Genomic DNA, 24,408 nt, shown 5'->3' with positions numbered 1-24,408 from the left:
CTCTATTTTGAAATAAGCTTTTCCAGAAGATCTCTTCCAGAAAAGCTTATTCCAAAAGAAGCTTGCAGTGTAGACGAACCCTCGGAGATATAGCACGAGCCACCCGAGGAGTTAATTCTCCTAGGGAAAGAATAGAAGCAATTTGTGCAATTAGGGCATGGTGGGACACTAGCATTAAGGATTTTTTTTGAACATTTTAAGCCCATTTCTTTACCAAACCTCTGGTGAGGCTTAGGGTTGCCAACTTTCTAATTTCACAAACTGTACTCCTCTCCCCTACCCCTTCTTGAGGCTCCTTCCCTTCCCCAAGACCTGCCCCTTCTGCAACACTCAGCCCTGCTCGCTTCATTCCCCTGCTCTCCATCGCTTACTCTCCTCCCCCCCTCACTCATTGTTACTAGGCTGAGGGTGCAGACTCTGGGGCGGGTGCAGGGATGAGGCCTTGGGGTGTACGAGGGGGTTCCAGGCTGGGGGAGAGAGCTAGAGTGCAAGGGTGAGAAGAGTCCCTTGTGTGTAATGGGTCCCTGCTTTGGAACTAAGCATGAAGAGTTTGGGGTGCAGAAGGGAGATAAGGACTGGGAGAAGGTTGGGGGGCGGGAATATGGATTCCAGGGGGCAGTTTAGGTGCAGGAGAGGAGTCCAGGCTGGAGTAGGAATGGGTGTGGGTCCCCAGAGGTGCTTACTTGTGGCCGCCTCCTGGGAGCCACAGATCCCCAAAGCTCCTACGTGTATTGGGTAGGTGGCCCAGGAGGCTCTGCATGCTTCCCTTGTGCCCATAGGCACCACCTCTTCAGCTCCCATTGGCTGTGATTCCTGGCCAATGGGAGCTGCAGAGTCAGCACTGGGGTGGAAGCAGTGCGCGAGCCTCCCTGCACCTAGGGGCCATGGGGACCTGGAAGCCACTTCTGGGAGTCACGTGGAGCTAGGAGAGGTGGGAAACTTGCCTTGTCTCCAGCCCCAGCTGCACTGCCAATTGGACTTTTGGTGGGTAGTGCCAATTGGAGCTGCCAGGGGTCTGTTTTCGACTGGATGTTCCATTAAAAAATCAGAGGCCTAGCAAACCTAGTAAGACTTTTCTTGAGACATAACTACTAGAAATTGTCTATTGTAAATCAAAATCGGGGGGGAAGATTTAAAATTATTTTTTCTGTCATATTTACACATAGTACATTAATATGGTGTATAAGTGGCTGACTATGGAGGACATGGACATACATTCATCTAGCCTATTTAATTACCCCTGTGTTAGGGTGCCACCTGGTGTTCTGGGTAATGGATGTTGTCACTCAACCTGTGTGCTTCATTTAGTTATGTCAGGGCCGGGGCTGGAGGGCCAGATTCGTAAAGCTATATAAGCACCTAAAGTTGCAGATAGGCACCTTCTGGGATTTTCCCTAGACACCCAACTCCCATTGATTTTTAACATAGCGGACAGGCGAGCCAGCTCATCAGGGTTTCAGTGTCTCTGTTGCTATGTGGACTGACATTCTACTGGACTGAACAACCTGGGGATACCTGGTCATCAGCTGTTTATAACAGGAGTGCCGATCTTTTGTTTCCCCCAGTGGGTACTCCACAGTCCAGGGTCACCCTATCTTTGTGGTGCTCCTAGAGCAGTGTTTCTTAAACTGTGTTCCATGGCACACTGGTGTGCCGTAAAGCAGTTGGAGGTGTGCCGTGGAGAACAACAGCGTTCAAAATGGCCACCCTTAAAGGAGTAGGTGACCTTTTCTTTCCTCAATAACTTTTCCCAGACACTTTTTTTCCTCAATAACTCCCCCCCACACACACCTTTTTGTTTTGCGCTTAACAAAAAATCCTTGGTGTTCCTCATAAAAAAAATATATTATTGTTTGGTGTTCCTCAGTCTTAAAAAGTTTAAGAAACACTGTCCTATAGAGAGGCCCCACAAAGTCAGATTATGACATGGCTGTTTTCAAGTCATAATCTGCCTGGATGCTACTAGCCGAAAAACTGTGTCGTGTTAACAGAGAGTTCTGTCTGTGAAAACTTTTTTTTAATTACATTGCACATTCCCTGAGATTATGGTGGATTTTTTGTGTGGGTTTTTTTTTTGGTTGAATAAAAGCCCTGTAAAATAACCCTGAAAGTGCACATAGCTTAATTTTGATATTTAATTTACTTTAATTTACTTTATCTGATAGGCGTCCTACCAATAAATGAAAACAATTTAAACATTCATGCAGCATGGAATCTGACCCCACCCCATTGCCTTTCTTGGAGGCTTTAGAAACTGAGCTTCAGGGGTTCTCAATCAATGGGTCATGATCCCTAATGGGGTTGTTTGGGCTGGTTTCGGCTTGGTGAGGCACGAGGCTAAAGCATGACACCACCACTATGGTTGCTAGGTTTCGTTGGATGAATTCCTGAGCATTTCATCACATGCCATAACTTTAACTGAAGATTAATCTTTAATTCCTGGAGCCTCCAGGCCAATCCTGGAATTTTGGCAATCCTACCCACTGCCTGGGCTTCAGGCCTGGCTGGTGGGGCTCTTAGGCCTTCTGCTTGGTGCTAAGTATCAGAGGGGTAGCCGTGTTAGTCTGAATCTGCAAAAGCGACGAGGAGTCCTGTGGCACCTTATAGACTAACTGAAGTGTAGGAGCTGTAGCTTTGCCTCTCTCCTCCCTCCCCCCAGCCCAGAGAGGAAAGAGTTGAGTGAACTCCAATGTTGGTTCCCCTTCCTGGGACCATTTAGTAATGTTTGTTGTCAGAAGGGGATTGCGATGCAATGAAGTTTGAAAACCCGGGGATGTTACTCATTTCCCTGTCCTTTTGTTTTTTTTAGGGATTTGACCTAATGTACTCAGCCTAAATTTTCCCTCTCTATTGTGAGTACTGTGGGAGGGGGTTGTTTAACTCTCTCTAGAGCAAAGATAGCTGCATTTCATTGTACAGACACATGCAGACACAGAGAGAAGGCTTTTAAGATCTTACTAGATTAAAAGTACTTTACAAAGAAAGAATGGGGGGACCCATTTGGTCTGGTCTCCCCGGCTCACTAGAGCTGCCTAGAGCCTGGAATTCCTGTTCTGTGGGAAATTTAAAAAAGTGGGAATTTTTTTCTTTTTGCATCAGAATAAAAACTCTAAATTTCAATATTCCCTGTGGAATGAGGGATTCTGAAATGGGAGTTGGAAAAAAAGCAAACCCCCCCCCCATACCAAAACAACTAACCAACCAAACCCCCTGACCCCTTTTCTGATGATTCTTTTGAAATGTTTCCCAGGCTTCCAAGATGCCTAGCTGGTGAGGCGTGGAGAAGCCAAGAGCCTGCAAGTACACAGAGTGAGGCATGAAGGGTACATCTGCACAGCAAGTGTCATCCTCCAGAAATGAGCCTCCAGTGAGTCTATGACTCGGTGCATAGACTTTTGCTAAAAATAGCTGCATAGATATTTGGGCTGAGGTGTAGGTAGGAGTTGGGATTCTGAAGTCCAGCCCCTCCCCAGGCTGTCCCAGTTCCACTGGCAGCTCACCAGGTGGGCTGTGTCGGTGAGAGCTGAGATTTCAGGAAGCCAGGCAGATTTCCCTCAGAAACCTGCCTGCTTGCTGTCCAAATGTTGATGAAAACAAGATGGTTCTGCAGAGCATTTCAGTTTTGACAAACCAGCATTTCACAATTGAAAAACAAAATTCATCTGGAAAATGTCCTACCACCTCACCTGATCAATAGAGCTGCACAATAAATCTCCTTATTTACAGTCATCCAGTGCACTCATCACACTCTATGGTAGTGGGAGGAGGCTGGGAGGTGCCACCCTTCCTTGCAGAGATGAGATGGGTGGAGCTCTAGGTCAATTTATAAAACAACTTCTCATGACTCCTACCAGTGCAAAGACTGCAAGATGTCTCAGGAGCCATTGCCAGCTCACGTGCCAGTAGTAACATATGACTTGCATACAGCAGAGACCAAAACGGCATCATGTGCCATTTCACCTCAGGTAAGAAGCCCTAGCAACAAATTCATTTAAGGTTTCAGTTCAGATGCATTGAGCACAAAGCAGGCATTACAAGTCCTGCTTTAGTATAGTATTTATGTACCAGCTGCTGTGCATGATTCTTTCCAGTGAGCAGTGGAGGGGAATACTGAATTTAAGATACTGTAAATCAGAGGACTTCAAAACCATACTTGTTTAGCTGGAAGAAGGGAAGATTGGGACATACTGGCATATCCATTTAAATGGACAGCTAGTGATAGCAACAGTTCAAGTTTTATAGGTGAAACTCTCCAATATATGCAGCTTGAAACATTTTATTTCATTTTGAGAATTTTAAAATTGATCTCTGTATTACTCTTTGCATTTGATTTGATGCATAGAAAACATACCCTCTCTAGTTATCATTACTTATAAAAGGAGGAATTTCTACTTTAAAATATTTCTTGTTATTGAGTCTGAGCTACAGTCAGCAGTGTGTAAGTAAATGCTGCTTCATCAGCTTGAGTAGAGTCACTTTTGATCACGTCTATTATTTTCATGACATTATTATAGGTCTTTTGGGTGATTAAACCTTGACATCCAGGATCCTCAGCACTGCTGGAAGGCAAATTCAGAGAGAGGAAGGAACTTTGGATACATCAGTGTTGCTTGTTGGAGTCCTAGGAAGTCAGTGACCTATTTTTGTGCTTAGATGTCGGTGAGAGTTCTGGGGTGTGATTCTCAGACTGAGGAGACATATTCACACTGTCTCTAATTAATCTAATGCGCTAAAAATAGAGTATAGCTGTCACAGTGCAAGAGGCAGGAGGGACTAGATAAGCATGTGCCTAGCACCTTGGACAGACATACTTGGGGCAGCTAGCCCATGCCACTGCAGCTACACTTTATTTTCAGCACACATGCTTGGTCAGAACTAGCACTAGTATGTCTTCTTAAACAGGGAATCACACCCCAGCTCAAAGTGTAGACATACCTTTTATTACACTGATTGCTGTCTGTGCAGTAACGCTGTAGTCAGCTCAAAACTAAAAAGGGTGGATTTAAACAAAGATCTAACTCAGGTTCAGCAAAGGTGTTCCAAATAGAACATGACTGAGAACCCTGGAAATCTATGGGCATTTTGTTTCCACATTCTATGCAGTTTGTTCAAAATTACATCAATCAATTGCTACAGTTTAAGACAGACATTTTTACCAGGTCTTTGCAAGTGTAGTGCAAAGGATAAATAGAAGGATAATTAAACGCTGGAACAAATTAACAAAGGATGTGGTGGATTTCCCACCAATTGAAACCTTTAAATCAAGATTGAATTAAGGATGTTAAGGACTAGTCGACTATCTGATAAGCAAATGCTTATTGGATAGTAGAGTCGACTACTTGCTTCTATTAGATAGAGGCGACAAAGGAGGCGGGGGGGGGAAGAGTGGGTACTTCAAAACGGCAGAGCCACATTGAGCCCAGGGTATGGGCTCCTTGCAGAACTGCTGCTTTGAAATGCCATGGCGGCATTTCAAAGGGGCAGTGCCGCACAGCTGATCCTGGGCTCAGTGTGGCACTGCCGCTTTGAAATGCTGCATGGAGCCTGGCATCAGCTGGGGAGTCCCCAGATGACCCTGGCTCTGTGCAGCATTTCAAAGCAGCAGTGCCGCATGGAGCCTGGGGTCAGTGGGGGACTCCGAGTCCCTTGCTGACCCCAGGCTCCAGGCAGGTGCTTCTGCTTTGAAATGCACAAGAGCCCCCACTGGAGACTCTTGTAACATTTCAAAGCTGGCACGCCGCGTGCAGACTGAGGCCAGCAGGAAGGCCTGCTAACTCAGGGCTCTGCATAGGCGCTTCCGCTTTGACATGAACAAGAGCCCCCAGGCTCTTGTGCATTTCAAAGTGCGTGGATCCTGGAGTCAGTGGGACTTCCTGCTGGCCCAGGCTGTACATGGAGTTCCAACTTTGAAATGCACAAGAGCCCTGCTAGGGCTCTTGTACATTTCAAAGGAGGAACTCTGAAGTGCCTATCGACTAGTTAAGTAGTCGATGAAAATGCCATCGACTACTCGACTAGTAAATTAATCAATATTTAACATCCTTAGATTGAATGTCTTTCTAAAATATATGCTATAGTTTTTACATAAGTTATTGGGCTTGATTGGGGGCCACACAATACAATTCTGTGGACTGCAATGGAGAAAGTCAAAATAGACTTTCTCCATAGTAGACCTAAACCAGATGCAAATAATTTAGAATTAAATTGGTACCCCCAAATTTGTAATGTGGACTATAATGGATACCTAGGATCTCTGCCAATGCAAGAATGGCCTTGTCAGGCCTCTGCAAGCCCTGCTTGCTCTTACCTGGTTAACAAAAGGCACCCTCCAGTGATCTAAGTGTCTCCCTGGAATACTGAGCCCCAGATCCTTTGGACCCTCTCAGAATTCTCAGATCCTCTGTTCCCAAAGGAATAGTCCATTGCAACTTAGTTACTAGTGACTCTGAAGAACCAAGCTCTACTTAATACACACTATCTAGACCTGTTTATAAAGAAAGCAAATATTAAGTTTATTTAACAAAGAGAAGTATTGAAATGAGAGCAAATAAAAATCTGAGAAACAAAGGGTTATATATAAAATAAAACCATAAGATGCTTATCTGAGCCTGAATTTAACTAACAAGACACTGTCATGTCACACAGAGTCAAAGCTCACCCAAAATCCATCCAGTGTGTTACAGTCAGGCTTCTGTTCATGAGACTCACAAGTTGTCCTCTTGACTCCTCAGTGGAAAGTTCCAGTTTTTCTCTGCCTCTACAATGTTGGTCCAAAAATCCAGTGTCTGCTTGCTAGCAGAATAACTCCCCATTGCTTGAATTTTCCTGGCTAGGATTTCCCCTGCAATCACTTGATTAGCATTTGTCTCTGTAACCAGGTATTCCTTCTGAGTATGCAATACTTAATGTACTTGTAGGTAGATTGGTAGATAAACATCTGGCTGAGAGGAACCTGTTTCTAAATGGTGACCAGCCCAAGTCACAGATTTTAAAAATGTAATTTTCAATACATATTCATAACTTGCTACATATTATCCATATGCCTACCAGAACTTGGGGCTTCTTGTAATCATTATGTACCAACTGTCCTCTGTCAATTGGCACCAAGAGATCGCTGGGTCACATGGCCATCTGCCATTTAAGGTATCCAAAATATCCCAACTCTGTGCTTCTAGAGATCCCTTCTACTATCTTTACTTCTTTGCAGCTAGAGCAGGGGCAGGAAAAAGGGCCTTCTCGGGCCCGAACCCTAGCAGTTAACTCTAAGCACCGCATGCTCCTTGCAGGACAGGGACAGGGCTGGAGGAGACTTCCCCCTGATTGGCCTGGGACCAGGGAACCTCATAAAGTCTTCCCCCACTCTGCAATGGGCTCAGCACTTTGAGTCAACTGCCAGCTGCTACTCTCTCTGGTGTTCGGGATGGGAGCAAAGACTTCATGTGCACTCCCACCAACAGACCAATCAGGATCTGTGGGCAGAAAAGCCTGGAAATGTCCTGGCTCCACCCCTTCTTCTTGAGGCCCTGCTGCTTCCCTCGAGCTACTTCAAAAATTTCTGAAGGTAAAAAATTATGGCCCTCCCCTGAACCAGAGTGTGCACTACAAAACATAGTTGTATGATTAGTTTTGTGAATTAGTTTCTATAGGTATGTCTATGTGATGAGCTAGGGATGTGAGTCCCAGCTGATGTAGACACATTTGTGCTAGCTCTCAGGTGAGCTGTTGTGCTAAAAATAGTGGTGTAGCCACCTGGCACATACCAAATATGTACCCACAGGGTTTAGGTGGATTTGAACTTGGGGCAGCTATCTTGTGCTGCTGCTGCGTGCACCTTTGCTACTGCAGCCAAACTCTTATTTTTAGTAGTGATAGAGATGCAGCCGTGTTAGTCTGGTCTAGCTGCAACAAAAGACAAGACTATGTAGCACTTTAAAGACTAACAAAATGGCTTATTAGGTGTCCCACAAAAGCTCATCACCTAATAAACCATCTTGTTAGCCTTTAAAGTGCTACATAGTGCTGTCTCTTATTTTTAGTGTGCTAGTTCAGATGAGGAGCTTGCTTAGGAATGTGTAGGTCAGTTGGGAATCTCATGCCTACCTCATAGTGCAGCCACAGCTTCTTATACGCAGGCCTTGCCTACATGAGAGAAGTGCATTGGTTCAACCCACATAGTTTTTATACCAGTTGGCTGTGTCTAGACTGTACAGTTTTTCTGGAAAATCAGCCGCTTTTCTGGAAGAACTTGCCAGCTGTCTACACTGGCCGCTTGAATTTCCGCAAAAGCACTGACTTCCTACTGTAAGAAATCAGTGCTTCTTGCGGAAATACTATGTTGCTCCCGTTCGGGCAAAAGTCCCTTTTGCGCAAAACTTTTGCGCAAAAGGGCCAGTGTAGACAGCTGGGATTTGTTTTGCGCAAAAAAGCCCCAATCGCGAAAATGGCGATCGGGGCTTTTTTGCGCAAAAGCGTGTCTAGATTGGCCACAGACGCTTTTCCGCAAAAAGTGCTTTTGTGGAAAAGTGTCCGTGCCAATCTAGATGCTCTGTTCCGAAAATGCTTTTAACGGAAAACTTTTCCGTTAAAAGCATTTCCGGAAAATCATGCCAGTCTAGATGTAGCCATGTAGTTGATCAGGTACAAAAGGCAATATGGACGTTCTTTCAGGTTGAATGGCTTGTTTTAGTCGGGCAATTCATGATCAACCTAAGCTAAAGTAAATGAAGCTCCATTTAAACAGATGGAACAAAAGTCACAAAGCCTTTTGTGCCAATTTAAGATACGCCTTAACTTAAACTGATGCCACTTTCTCAAATAGACAACTTACGCTTTAAACATGATGCATTGTCACTGTACTAAGCTTTCTATGTATATGCTGTAATCTCTTGATCTGAATTTAGGTGGTTTGTACATGTTAGCTCTGTGTATCATGTCACTTGGATATGACAAAGGGAATATCCCGATAGCACTGCAAAGAGTGCCCTTATATCCTTATATGACCAGGCACTAAGTGAGTGTGGAGAAGAATTGCATGTACTATGCTTCTTCATTTGATAAGACATATGTAATTTTAAAACTATCTGGTGAACCCTCAGTTTTTAGCATGCCGTAATCAAGACTCTCTTTCAAGGGCACCATTTTGGGAGAGCAGGGAGGGCAGCAGCTGTGTATACTGGGACACTGCTTGCTTTTCTTCCCAGTCCCCTATCAGGGAGTGAGGGGAAAGTACATGGCTTGTGTGCATGCCTCGCCCACCCTGCTGGTGTGTGGAGGAGCAGAGAAGTAAATCTATGTAGTTTCCCCTCACTCCCTGATAGTCAGGGGAACAGGAAGAAAAGCAAGCTGTCCTGGTACCCATGGCTGCTGCCTCCTCCCTTCTGCTATCCCAAAAGGGCGCCCTTGATTCTTGCCCAGTTTGTATCCAATTGGGTAGAAATAGTCATCTGAATCTGATGACAGGTTTAGAGTTTGTTCCTGAAGAACCAGACACACTTATCTGCCTTTGTGACCTCTAGACTAAGTCATTGCAGTGTGTTCTGTGGTGCGCTACATTTGAGGAACACCTATATTCTTTGCCTCTTTAAGCTTCTGTCGTCTCTTTACCCTTCTCTCAACTATAAGCTTGCATGACTGAGTGCATCTGCTTGCCTGTTACACAGAATCACGGTATGGAGCCATATTATACCATTTTCCAGGATCGGCATGGGCTTCCTATTGACTCCTGGGCACAATTCATGGTGCTAACTTTGACCTTTAATAAAGATGTATATTTGGTTCCTGACCATTTCTCTCCCTATATACTCAGTAGCAATAAAGTTCAGCAGTGGCATTCAGGGCAACAGCCCCTAGATTTAAACAGTTGAATAGTTGTGGAAGGACTTTCATGGTGGAGGGTCCTTTAGTAGAGAATTTATTTTCCCCCTTTGTACAACAAACTCTAGTCTGTTGGCCTTTAGCATATTGCGCAAAGCTCTCCTTTTTGGTCACAGCTATTTTGCTCAGGAAAGAGGGATTTTTTTTCGGGGGGGGGGGGATCTTGCCTATTATTTTTGTTAAAATGTATGTATTGAGCATAGTTTTCATTAGATTTTGTCCATTTAATAGACTAAATTTGGAATGGGCTCATACCTAGTTAAATAGTACTGTACAGCATTTGTGTGCAAATTCTAATACTTAGCTGTCAGATTGGCTTTAGTACATGGAGTGTTTCTTGCATCTACCATATTCAGGATTATATGCTTGTGCACGTTATTTTCCAGGCACTCAAATGCAGATGGCTTGACAAGCTGTAGTAAATCACTAAAAAATGTTTCTATTTTATCTCAAGTGCAGCTTAGATTTGATGACAAGATCATTCAAGTAGTATACATAGCTTCCTTCTTCTTTCCACTACAGAATTCTGTTTGGGAGCCTCCAAATTTTGACACCATCATTAAAGCCTATGTATAAAAGAAAGCTCTTCTATTTGTTACCAATAAGTAGAGCCCTGCAAATCCATGGATATCTGCTTTATATCAGCAGCTCATTTTGTGGAATTAATCACAGAGGGATTCTGGAATCATCCTATTAAGCTAGAAGAACTTTTTATATCGAGGGTTCTAGAGCACCGCAGGCTATATTATGAGCAGCAGTTACCTTTCTTCCTTCTCATTGTCTTATTGTTGTTCATTTAGGGTACATCTACACAGCACCGCTATTTTGGAATAATTGACATTATTCCGAAATAACAGTGCATGTGTACACCACAAGCCTTTATTTTGAAATAATGTCAAGCTGCAGGACTTCTTACGCTGATTCATGGTAACCCTCATTTCACAAGGAGTAAGAAAGTCTAAGTAAGAGTCTTCTTTCTTCGACTTCCTGCAGTGTAGACAGCGCCAAAAGTCATGTTAAGCTATTTTGACATCAGCTATGCAACTGATATAGCTGCAGTTGCGTAGCTTAATTCAACTTTAGACCTGCTGTGTAGATGTACCCTTAATGATTAAAGCCTGAACAGGGAGTGCATGGACTACAGAGTTCCCTGCTATAGTACACCTGATGGAGCCTATGACCCTGTTTCTCAGTATATGTCTACAGCAGAGGGGATTCAATCCCATCTCTCAGCTCATGCCACTGCAGTTATACTTCTGTTTTTAGAGTGGTAGCTTGGTGAGAGCTACTGTGGGTGTATTTGCTTGCACTTGAACTTATATCTTTAGATTGGCATAATTGTTATGATAAGCAAGGTTAAACTTGGTGGCTTTGAGTTTCATTTGGATAGTCTGGTTTGGTTTGCATTTAAAAGTCACACCGAAATTCAAGCAGTACAAACCCACGTGACTCAAAATTCTCACAAACCTCTGTACACTCACTGCTGAGTTTAGCTCAGGTCTACAATGCAGTTATAACAAATTGCTTCAAAGCAATAAATGCATCATGGTGAGTAGCACCACATAGATATCTGAGCATTTAACTTGAGGTTATTAGCAACCTAGGAATAAGTTTTGACCTCTAGAAGGCAACACATTAAAAAGCTTTGCTGAGAATACCTTGCAATTTTCTGACTCCTATATCTGCAAAGACCAAACCCAGTGTTCTGTAATTTTTCTTTCTTCTAAAAATGCTGTGAAAAAACCCTAACCTCACTAGTAAGCCCTGATTTTTTTTTCAGAAAAACAGTTGCACTTCTGTTAACAATAAATAAATAAAGGGATACATTAATAATTCTTGATAATGATCCCTGATTTTGTGAATCTCTATATATTTTTTCCGATATCAGTATGGAAAATGATTGATGATGAACATATTTTCACTGAACATTTTATTGTCATATAGTACCTGATTAAGTTCTTCATTTGTTAGGTATTGTTTCTTTAAATTTAACTTTTGTCTTTCATATATAATTCTTCTGCAGATGGAATTATCTCCTTTTTACTTGCTCACTGTAAGAATAATACGAATGAGAAATCTCCGTCAAGCAGATGCGTGTGAGTGTCTGTTCTCTTCCCCAAAACTGTTCTTGATTCTGAAAGTAAGCAGTACACAACTGAGCACTACAAACACGATAAGTTTTAAAAAGTAATTAATATTAAAGGTTGAACTTCTCCAGTCCGGCACCCTTAGGACCTGACCAGTGCCGAACCAGAGAATTTGCTGGATCACAGAAGGATTTTCTAGCAGCATGATCACACTTCCACTGCTTATTGGACTGTTAGAGGACATTTAGGGTATGTCTAGACTACAGGGTTTTGTTGACAAAGTGGACTTTTGTCGACAGAACTATACCGGCATCTACACTACTGCCGAGTTCTGTCAACATAATGTCGACAGAACTCAGCAGTTTTGTTGACGGCGGTAAACCTCATTCTACGAGGAATAACACCTTTTGCCGACAGAGTTCTGTTGACAGAAGGCGTTATTGCATCTACGCTGTCCTCTGCAGCTACACTGTCATGTCGACAAAGCAGCTTGCTTTGTCGACAGAACTGGATATAGTCTAGACGCTCTTTGTCGACAGAAGCTTTGTCGACAGTATCTGTCAACAAAACTTCTGACAACAAAAACCTGTAGTCTAGGCATACCCTTGGGGTAAATCAGAGCTAAATAACAGCACAAACACTGAGAGCCAGGACAGGTATCTGAAAACAAACTTTATGGGACCACAGGAAACTTGGCCACACCGATGATATGTGGGCATCCAGCTAACTAAAATCATGCCAGACAAGAGAGTGCTGAACTAGAGAGGTTCAACCTCTACTAAGCAAACATAAACAGCTATAGTATTGCAGTATAGTTGATTATCAGAGTATTACATGAGAACTAGTAGTTATGTTATTGTGCAAGTATTTGACCTTCCATGTGTAGCAAGAAAAACAACATATTGTTCAAAATAAATTAAGATGTGTATCAAGGAGCAAGAATGAAAAAGTACCAGTTTTTCTTTTACATGTATATCAATATCATATGCCACATGTTTCTGAAATAATCCAGCATCTCATATAAATAAATCATGATGGGACAGGTGCATTTTTGTTATTTCATTGAAAAAAATGGAGCTACACCCGGGTTGAGATTGCTTTAATTGGTTTGAAAGACAAATGTTCCTGTATTGTCTTCCACTGACAACACAGTTTCTAGAGTGCATTGAGATATTAGCCTATGCGTTTTGGATAATCTGAATGTTAAAAAAGTAGTATTTTCATGGCCATCTGATAGCCTATTTTTCTCCAGTACACCTAAGAAAATCATGTTGACCCTTGAGTTTAGATTCATGTTATGGAATTTGGAAAGATATTTATTTACTTAGGAGCATGCTTGCTTACTTTGAAATCCAGTGAGACAGCTCTTTCCTTGAATCTGAGACTTTAAAAAAAATGCATTGGACTCTTAGGTCAAAATAAAATATCCATATAAAACATAAAGGGCCTGGTCCAATGCCTATTAAAATCAATGGGAGTCTTTCCATTTATTCCATTTGGGCATTGGATCAGGCCCAAAGTTTGTTTTGTCACCAGTTTATTTCAGCTGACCACTTCAAGCTTGTGATATCAATAGTTTGCTCCACCTCCTCCATGCACGGGGATGAGGGGGAGGATGGAGCCAGCAGAGGAAAGGAGCTGTCTGGCAGTCACTGGGTAAAGAAGGATGTGCCCAGAATTTCTCTGGGAAGTGGGTGGGTGGAGAAGGTGCTTGGCACTGACTGAGAGAGCCTGAAAGAGGGGAGGGTGTGTTGAAAGGAGGATGGAGCTGAATGGGGTGCTAGGTGGTAGAGAGGCAGATGGGGAAGCAAACAGGGTTGGGGATACATTGTCAGGAGGTACTTCCAGGTACAGTTTCTTGTGCTCAGTGACCCGGCGTTGCCATGCTTGGTGATCAGCCTGTCTCAGTGACTTGTACTGTGCAGCTGCAAGTGAGCACACAATTTGGGTTGAAAGGGGCTGTCCGTAAATTACGTAATGCATTCGAGTGGTAGGTCCTCAATGTCCCATACTTGTTTCAGTGTTACTAAGTCTTACAAGGCAGTGGGTGGGACTTGAAAAGTCCCCCACAGTATATTATGTAGTTTATGGCACCCCTCAAACCTGAAAAATCCCAAGCCTGGGAGTTTTTGGTTCCAACGGAAAAGTAAGGGCCTTATATATTTTATTGGCAGCTTGATGGTAGTGTTAGAAAGTTACAATTTAAATACAGCTGTGAGACAGCATTGTATTTGTGGCACAGGGATCATGATAGGGGTTTGTCTTTTATCAGTTTCCTGTGAGTTACTGGGTCACTCTACTTTGCTGCAACTGCACTGGACCTATAAAGGACTCTATCATTCTAAGTACTCTGAAAAGCCAGCCCCTGGGCATTTCAAATCTGGCATCTAGTTAGGACACCTGTATTTTACTGTCACTGTGCCATCTGTAAAACAACATCCCTTAAGCACATAGAAACAATATTAGAATGAATGAATTCAATTTTGTAAAGCACTCAGACTACACAGAGGTGTCAGGGGTTCTATGGGAAAATAATATGTGATCATGAAATTAACGATTGTGTCATAATGCATATGCACACGGGAAATGAATTAAGGTAAAGGCCTGCAGCTGAGAACCTGAGATGCAGGTATCAGTTACTGTAATTTCAGACTTTAAATAAATATAACTTAATTTTAGTGCAGTGCACTAATTGTTTGTGCCATTTAAGACAGGGAGTATTGATATATTAACATATAAGCTGTACCTCTTTTTATATAGTAAGTCATTCTGATTGCTATGTCAGCCTATGGTTACCAACAGCTGCATGTGAAAAGATTCATACCAAAGCTGTCAATGACTGCAAGAACCCAGTGTGGAATGAAACCTTCTTCTTCAGGATCCAGAGTCAGATCAAGGTAAGAAACTGAGAATTCCCCTCTTTTGACAGCCTGGAGATCTGTAGCCTTTTAGGCAGATGTAGGATTTTCAAATCTTCAACAACCTGCAGTCTAACATCTCAGATAATTAAAAATACATCCAATAAAAATCTTCATATTTGATAAGTATGATTGGAAAATTTGTGTTTAAGTATCACCTACTTTAATTTCATTATTAATTAAGAAATGTATTTTTCTGAGTTAATGGAAACAACACAGGTAACCAGGAGGTACAAATTTCAGGCATAGTCTAAAACTCTTTTACCGTACAACCCCATACACAGGCACTGAATGACAGCATGCTCTGCGTAAATTAGGAGGAAACACTGTATCATCAGAATAAATTCGTATTGGCTGATCAATGAATGCCGGTAAATATTTCAGAATGTTGCCCCCACAGGAAATTCTCATATTCTGAAATTTATTTTCATTCCAAATAGGGGAAAAATCAAAATGTTGACTTTCTTTTTGTGTCATAGAAAATTCCAAAAAGCCCTTAATTTGGAAATGTTGAAATAAAACATTTGGACATTCCCATAGGAAAAAGTCTCATTTCAGTTTGTTGAATAAAATAAAAACATTTTGCTTTAGCTTGGCTCAGCATTAATCTGTGTCCCTCTGAGCTGCTGCTGTGCCTTCTGAGAGTACTAATTTTGTTCAACCAAAGTTAGCATTTGGTGTATCATGGGAGATAGAGTCTAGCCAGGAAGAGCATATAGGGAGAGAATGAAGATATGAGGTACCAAAATTACAACTCCTGTCAGCATTTCAGGATCTTGAGCAAATACAGATTAATGTTGAATTAAACATTTCATTTAGATTGTCCTAAAAGAAAACACAAAATTGCAGCAAAATCTAAATTTTCCCACAGAATGTTTGATTTTGTGGAAACTACATTTTTCATAAAAAAAGAAAACCCTAAGCCCAAAAACATTTTGATGAAAAATTTCCAGACAGCTCTGTTAACTACTGTGAACTGACTGTTTCTCAGTGGTTGTTATTTACAGCTGTATTTTGTCTACTGAATACCTGACTCCTTTTGAACCATTAAAGAACTGAGATTCATCACGGACTTTGTTCTACCTGCCACCTGAGTGATTCAGTCCCAGAACAGTTTGCACAAGAACTCCACTTAGCTGAGTGTGAAGCCGAGCTGGGAGACCTGAGTTAGCAAATTGTGTGCTTTACAGCTAAACTGATGAATATGTAAGCAACAGGAAGGGTAATGTGGAAAGACTGGTTGTACTGGAATAGAGAGATCAGTGACTAGTGTCTCATAAAGAACCTAATTTTCTACAAGGGATTTTTTTCCTCATATACAATTTGCTGTCAGTAGAGAATGTGGTGTTCTTTTATCCACTGAATACTCTTGATGGAGAGGCCATCACTGTGTATAAGTTCTGTCAGCTGAATTGCATTGATTCAATAAATATAAAATTGTCAGATACTGTGTTAATCTTTACAACATATCTATAGTCTGTCTAAAATTACTTTAGTAGAAGAAAATAGCAATCTACAAAAAAGGTTTTGCCATATTGGCATTTTAAAGTATCTGTAAATGACCAAAATGATACCAAGAAACAAATCTTTAAAAAACAGCTGTAGTAGTAGTGGCACTTCAGTTAATGATGGTAAAACTTCACTGTTAAAGCAGTAATGACAACACTTTGAAGTTATATAACACTTCTTATTTTCAAAGGGCTTTATAAACAATAACTACTTAACTATTACATTAACTAACTACCAGGACATTTAATTATGAAAAATAAATATGTGAAAACCTAGAAAATGGAAAGCTAGGCTTAAAGATCAAACTAAAGATAACAAACATTTAAAAATCAGAAATGATGTAGTTTAGGTTAAAACCTTTGTTAGCTGCATGGTATCAAGTTAAAGTGCTCGGTAAACTGCAGGATGTTTGGACTATTTCTTTAGTGAAAGTTATTTAATTTTACAGCACAGAAATGTCATGTAAATATACATGTCATGTTGTCTTTACATGTGACAATAAAAGAGTCGCTTAGTAGTACTGTGTAATTAGGCATAGTAATGTAACATTCACTCACATTTCATTCACTCACATTAGCATTAGAATTACATTGCATAGGCACTTTCCCATAGTAATGACTAGGTCACCTGAATGCTAAAATGCAGGAAATAAGCAAAATATTCTTGTTGCAGATTACATGGCATTGACTTACACTCACTCTACCACTCAATGTAATTTGACATTAAATGAAACCTTACCATAACCACTGCAAGACAATTCACAAAGAGTGTTCACCTTCTTGCTCAGCAAAACTGTATCAGTTCCACCAAGTATGGGGCCCTGAGCTTTGTGTCAGAGGATAGGTTTTGCTCTTTAGTTGCAGGCTATCCATACTGGTTCTATCCTTAATCACACTGAAGTCACAATAGCATCATTTGCACTGATGTCAATGGGAGCAAAATGAAGCCCAATATATGTGGCTTGTAACTTAGAGGCAAATCCTTCCCCCTCTTCCACAGAACGAAATGTCCCATGTGCAATGAAACTGGTGTGTTTATACAGCACAGGAGCAGGATTTGTGGGGGCTGAGCAGTTCTTAAGTAATATGGAGTCCATTTCTGCATGGGGCCCATGCAGGGGATGTTGGGCAGGTGGCCAGTGCACCCACCATCATGCAGATCCATCCATAATTTCTCCTTATGCAGCAACAAATGCACTAATAGCTGGAATCTGGATTCTTATTAATTTTCATTCACTCACTTATAGCATTTAAATTGCATTTTAATTGAACTGGGGAGGAAACTATATGACTTAGGTTTAAAATAGATTTCTACAAAATGTCCTTAATCCTTTTACATTTCTTTTTCTCCCCACATAAAGTAAATATAAACTGTCCCCAGGATGCCCTGCTTCCTGAGCTCTGTGCAAGCCAGAATGTAGGGTTTCTAAACTCCGTCATCTCCCTTCCCCAGAACGTGCTGGAACTCAGTGTCTACGATGAGGACGTTGTTACCCCAGACGATCACCTCCTCACTGTATGCTTTGATGTAGCTAAGCTTCCACTTGAAGAAAGAGTTCTTATGTACTTTAAGACAGATCCAAAGGTGAGGTCTGAAATAATGTGCAGGGCTGGGTGAGAGAGACACACTTGTCTGTGGTTCCTGACTAAATTTCTAATTGTACTACTACTAATATTTTTCCTTCTTATGTCGTGGATTGGCCAGCTGTACCTCCACTACTTCTGAATTACTACACAATAAAACTGCTTCACCATTATACAGAGCAGTTTGGCCTCTCTGTGCTTGGCCAATGATACATGGCAAACATATGATACTCTTAGCAAAGACCCTTTCGCCTGATCATGCCACCAATAATGAACCTCCCTGATGCTATCAAACTCAATGGCTATAATTGGAGGCCCTTTGTGTCAGGTTTCCATTGACCCAGCAGCTATGTGACTATAACATCTAAATCTGGTGCTAATAGAAAATCAGTTAAAATTATATAGACTGACACATAATTTTGGTCACTTAAATGGGGATTTCATACATGAATTCCCGTTTTAAAAGGTAAATACAAGATCTGAATATATTTAAGTATCCATATTTGGATGACTGTGCTCTATAGTTCTCTACATTTGTGTAAATGATTGTTATAATATTATGTATAGGTGAAAAGAAGTGGCATCGGGACATCTAGCCATTATCTTTATGTCTAAACAATATGGCTGGCATATTGGTGCTGCTGATGCAAGTATAAGGAATGTTGGGCAGGTGAATTAAGAACGTCTCTTAATCATTCAGTAATACCAATTGTTTTTTAACAATTGAGGTCAAAGAAATGAGGTAACAAGACATAGAACCCTCTTAGACCTCCTCCCCTCCATATGAATAGCAAGAGAGGCTGCTGAGTAGCAGAACATCAAGAATATAAAAAAGTGAAGATGAAGCAAGCTGCAAAGTGACTGCTTTACACCAGTAAATAAAAGTGCAGGTTAATTTGCAGAATGGTCATAGTGCTTAAAGCCAGAATGGACCATTAGAACATCTTATCTCAACTTCTATATTTTATAGGTCATTAAATTTTACCCATTGAGTCCTATATTGCATGCCAGAGGGTCAGATTTATATACCAAGTGTCCCTAAAGGGACAGAATAACATAATGATTTGGCTCATTTCTATTTGTTTTATTTTTAGGCACAGGAGGAACTAGAGGTAGAATTTACCTTGGAGACCACGTAAGTGAAAAGCAAATTAATTAGAAGATGCAGAAATTCAGGGAGTAATAAAACAGCACTTGGAAACCTGCTTCATGTAATTGCTGCCTCCATAGGAAATTACCAGACCCATTCAGTTCAGAACTCTAGTAAATTTCCCACTGCAGTATATTTCCCACTGCGCTGTATATGGCTAATCTGTAGCAACGGAATCTGCCAGCTTCTTCTGTAATCTGACTATCAGTAATGTAAAAAATTCTTCCTGATATTGGCGAACCTAGAACATCAATTTGTGGCCTAGTTATATTCTTCAGAAAACGTTTGTATCCATTTTTTCATGTGTGCTTAAGCTTAGACTCTATGGAAAAACCCTTGACCTGTACCTGTAAAATGAATAGTTTGGTTAATTTTTCATCATATTTCATTTTGCACCAATTGACAGAAAATATTTGCAATGCCATTCACTTCCTGGGGATCCCCAACCTAAGGGAAAGGAAGTCAGAGTGAGCTTTCTATGAAGCATGCACAGCGTGCAGCAAGCCCAGGGCTGTAGGTTCAAACGAGGACAAAACCAAACCCAACAAGGATGGTGAAGGTAACAGTTAGAAATGGGAAAGCTGGCTTATTAAGCTGTGAATGCTTTGATTGCCTCCTACAGTATCACTTCATTCCCAGAAATGTTCTCCTTTGTATGTTAAATGTAGTAATAATACACAGTTCTTTTCATCCATTGATCTCCATATGACAGGTGGGAAAACTAAGGCATGGAAAGGTCACCCAGGAGGCTTGGAGCAGGCTTGGAATAGATCCCAAACCTCCAGATTGCTAGCCCATTGTGCCATCTACTGGCTTACATTGCTTCCCCATTTCAGCAGTGCTATGTGAAACTGTTGTCTGAGAAAATTATGCAATAGCTGTTACAATTTCTCCCTCGTCTACAGCAAATGCTTCAAATCAAGATACTTCCCAGCACATATTCCCTGGTAGGCTAGCATGATGTTGGTAGATTAAATGTGTGTGATGAGACGCGCTGTTCTTAGTGATAGAATTTAACTGGCTAAACTAAGATTCCAGTTTACATGGTTCTGGGACTGATATAGCACAATGAAAAACTATGGGAAAATGAATGGTTATTTGATTTAACCTACTTGTGAAATATATATATTTTTTTTCATTTTGTTTCCTAGTTCAGTACCTCCAGAAGCCATCATTACTAATGGAACACTAGTGGTAACTTTTTGTTCTGTGATCTCTTCTGTCCTGTAACAAAACTGGTAATACAAGTGGGACTAGAGAAGCTAGGAATGGCTCTGTAGTCAGCCGGCCAATACCCTCTCTTTCCTGTTGAGAGAGGCTGGGAGTGAAGTAACTAGGATTTCTCTGCTATTTAGCTGTTTCACTCTATTTCTTAGACTGTATATCTTAGAGTGTCCTGTGATTGGAGAGGCTATGACAGGAGCAGTTGTGAGTTCCCTCAAGCCAGCACTCCCCCAAAAACCTATAGAGACCTACTTGCAAAAACGGGAAGTGGTACAACAGGGAACCCCCGCCCCCTCCCCAGCCAGTTCAGCCACCCGGTTCCTAGCAGTGGAAGACACTGAGGTAGGTTGTAGGTATCAGCCCTCCCAACAGAGCCTTTCACTTTTAATCATCATTGATGTACAGGCTTAATGCAGAATAGGTCAGGTTGGGAATGCAACCTCAGATGGAGACATTCTCTTTCATGATTGTTTTTTTAATTATTCTCTGTTACAGTCTCGTGCACTTTGCTGTTTGGAAGTTCAGGTGAATGAGAAAAAGCAACCTAAATCAAGTGAGGTTATTGCTTAATTAACTTGCTGCTAATACTTACATACTTGTGCTGTGATCGCAATCTGTTCTATAGGTCATTACAATAAATGCAAGGAATAACACAATATTTTCACATGATACAAACAGCTACTGAAAGATGCACGATATATATTGCAGATTTCAATGACTCCATCACATACATCTACATGGCTATATGCAAATGCATCATATTAAAACGACGCCATAGAGGTGATTTTAATCACAGAAATGTCAGGACATTAAGTGTTATGTTTCTATCATAACAGTCTTAACTTTATTCCCTTGCTCGAGCTGATGTATATTTGAACATGGGGCTTTCATTAGCAAACATTTCAAACAATTCAAAGCCCTAAATTTCTTCATCTTTAATTATACAAAGGAGTTCAGTTTCTTTGTACTATATTATTTTATTCAAGTATTATGAGATTATGCAATAAACAAATCCATTGTAAAGCATGCATGCCATGCTGTAGAACTGGTGCAAAACCAACCAACCAAAACACATAAAGTCAGGCACCTAAATCCAGATTTGGTGCCAGACCAATTTTCAGAAGTGTTGATAAGTCAGCATTTTGATGCTACAATAACATATGCAAGAACTATAGGGGAGGTTATTATAATACCAACTTATTGTCTGTGAAAGAACTAAACATAAAACAAATGGACCCAAAAATTAGTCTAGGGGGTCATTTATCTAGAACTTTTGGCCAGTGTGTATGATATAAAATGCTATAGTAAAAATTTGCTTTACTGGAATATAGTGCACAAAAATACAAATACAATACAAATTTCCTTCTTATCCTAATTTCAGCTGAATCCCACCCATGTATATTATTTTTCAAAAATCTTGTTTGATTATCTGAGTCCCTTTGATTCAAATATGTTGATGTTTCCATGACACATTGAATAAATGAGCTACAGTGGTGAGCCACACTTAACTGCTATGTCTGTTTTTTTTTAGTATGAGAGAGTCTGGTAGTTTTTAAAATTACAGACTCACACAACTACCCCTCTGAGATTTTGTAAACATTAAATTTCTGTTTGTGTAGCTGAGTAGTAGGCTTTTTCTAGTGGGGTTATGATTTTCTTGGCTTATTAGCTGGACTCTTGAGGTACATCTATACTGCAGGGCTATTTCAGGATACCAGAAATCCTGAAATAGCTACCCTGCATTTACACAAGCCAACCTTAATTTCAAAATATTTTTTTAAATAATGGGTGCACTATTTTGGCATCCTGGTAACCCTTGTTCCATGAGGGTTAAGGGATGTCTCGAAATAGCACATTATTTCAAAATCTGGCGCTGTGTAGATGTGCCAAATTTCAAAATAAGGTATTTCGAAATAGGTCCAAAATAAGATATGCAATTTGCATAGTGCAAATTGCGTATCTTATTTTGAGTTTAGGGTGCTGTGTAGATGCACCCTTGGAGACTATAGGGAAGTCCTAAATGTTTTCTTAAATTTGATCACATAAGCATAATTTTGCAGTCAGATAATAATAAAGTTCTCTGTGTGCCTTGTCTTTTTCCTTCAGAGAAAGACCTCTCCTTTACAGTGAAAGGTTCCTATGAAGGAACACAGGATCTTACATTGGGCCCCAATGCCATGATTAGCCCTTCAAATCCTACCAAGTTCCACTACATCAAGTGTATGGAGCCAACACTGAATGTTATGCTCCCGAAGAAGAAACGTTATAATGCTGTATGTTATAGCTGTCCTTTATAAACATAATAGTAATATGTAGATAAAAGCATGATCTATTTTATGGGGGAGCAGTGTAACCCTTTCCTTTTATGCAAACACACTTTCTTTTGCCTCCCCCCCAGCGTACTTGTACCTACACTGTAAACAAGGGCTCCCCAATTGTGATGCTGAATTCACTTCCCATGGGAGAGAGAGTAACAGTAGCAGAGGTGAGTATCAGCTGTCAGCCTTTCGCAATAAACAAGATCCCATTAAAAAACATTGTAATATAGGAATAAAGGACTAGATTGCCCCTTCACACAGAGAAAGCTCGTAGGAAGAAACCTAGAGGGAGAAAATCTCTATAAATTTTTCCTCAGGCCTTGGAGAGGTCTTCTGCATGGAGCTTTGTGCAGCAGGGATGACTACTGCTTTGCTGGCTCCTTTCTCCATAGCAGTTTACGTGTCGCTAAAGGCGATGCTACCATTTGGCTGGGTTGCCTAGCACATGCTAACAGAGGATCCAGAGATGGGTAATACAGCTGGGCACAGCGCAGTGAAGGTTGTCACAAAGTATGACACCACTGGTGCTGTGTAAATGTATATTGAACTGTCCTTTAAAAAGAGGAGAGGCAGGTTGAACAGCTGGGATCCCCATTCCCCAGCCTGTATGCATTCTGTTTCCCTAATTTCTCAGCCCTGCTCTCTCCCCTCCCCCAGCTCTGCCACTCCAGACTGCACCTCAGTCTGAATTCATGGATTGAGAGGCAGCTGTTGTCCTTTTACTTCAGGAGGTGACCTACATTGAAGAGGATTTTTTGGTGCAACTTACATTATTTGTCTTGCCATCAATGCTAGCCATCGAGCTCTCTCTGTCTCAGAAGGGTGTATTAATACCAGCCTTTGTACAGAATATTGCACCAAACAAAAAATTATCCAGATACACAAAAATATGATGATGACGACTATAACAACCACATTTTTAAACAATACAGGCTAAGATTCACGTGCCACATACTGACACTTATTTGTACACACAAATCTGTCCACTGCATGCACAGGCAGAAAATGCATGTTTGAATGATTGCCATGTGCAGTTAATTGTTTTGCCTGCATAAATGTTGACATAAGCACTTAAATATCTCCCCAAATATTACTTATAAGAAAAAAATTAAACGTTTCTTAATCTGGAAAATCTTTTTGAAACAAGCTGATATCAGATATGCTTCCTCAGGGAATAAACAAGCTTCCATATCAGTACTTCAGACTCCCATCTTCTGCCTCAATCATGAACCTTTCTGCAGGGCCTGATTTATTTTTATTTTATTTGTGCACTAATACACAATAGTTCTTTGACTGTCACAGTTTTGCAGTTATGAGAATGCATTTGGGAGCTGCAAGATTTCACTGTTCATTGTGTTTGGTTTAAAAATTGACTGTGCTCTGGAGCAAACTGTCTGGTGCAACTGAGTTCTCAGTCAAGTAAATTGGTACAGTTGTCTGAAACCATTTGGAAATATTGAGAAACTAAGAATAAATTCCACTAAAAACTAAATTAATGATTTTGAAGCTATATACATCTCTTGGGTTATTGGGGGACTCAATTTTGTGGCAGCTGTGTCTTGTTGGGGAGCAAATAAAATTCAGGTCTTGTCTACACTAGCCCCGCCATCAATCTAATATACGTCACTTCAGCTATACAAATAGTGTAGCTGAAGACGACGTACTTAGCATGGCATCTTGTGTGCACTGGCTATTCTTTTTGTCCTGGTGGAATACCAGCATTGATGAGAGAGAGCTCAGAGATTG

At 40.9% G+C, this 24,408-nt stretch overlaps 1 protein-coding gene across 3 annotated transcripts in view; it reads left to right on the top strand.

Annotated features, from left to right (window-relative positions):
- Positions 1-3,854: 3,854 nt before the first annotated feature.
- The window catches only part of LOC102452501 (cytosolic phospholipase A2 epsilon), a 41,924-nt gene continuing 21,370 nt past the window's right edge, over positions 3,855-24,408 (top strand). The window contains exons 1-9 of one of the 3 annotated variants that reach the window (XM_006130366.4): positions 3,855-3,965; positions 11,897-11,969; positions 14,721-14,857; positions 17,840-17,971; positions 19,065-19,105; positions 20,272-20,314; positions 20,840-20,897; positions 22,451-22,617; positions 22,743-22,829. In XM_006130366.4, the coding sequence (XP_006130428.3) occupies positions 3,870-3,965; positions 11,897-11,969; positions 14,721-14,857; positions 17,840-17,971; positions 19,065-19,105; positions 20,272-20,314; positions 20,840-20,897; positions 22,451-22,617; positions 22,743-22,829 (834 nt within the window). In that variant the 5' untranslated portion in view covers positions 3,855-3,869. The remainder of the gene's footprint in view (positions 3,966-11,896; positions 11,970-14,720; positions 14,858-17,839; positions 17,972-19,064; positions 19,106-20,271; positions 20,315-20,839; positions 20,898-22,450; positions 22,618-22,742; positions 22,830-24,408) is intronic. The other 2 variants (XM_075927206.2, XM_075927207.2) reach the window with 2 other exon arrangements.

The sequence above is a fragment of the Pelodiscus sinensis genome, chromosome 5, assembly GCF_052426305.1.
Source record: "Pelodiscus sinensis isolate ZL-2025 chromosome 5, ASM5242630v1, whole genome shotgun sequence".
NCBI classification, from domain to species: Eukaryota; Metazoa; Chordata; order Testudines; family Trionychidae; genus Pelodiscus; species Pelodiscus sinensis.
Note: the sequence above shows the minus strand (reverse complement) of the source record. Positions and strands in the feature narration are given on the sequence as shown.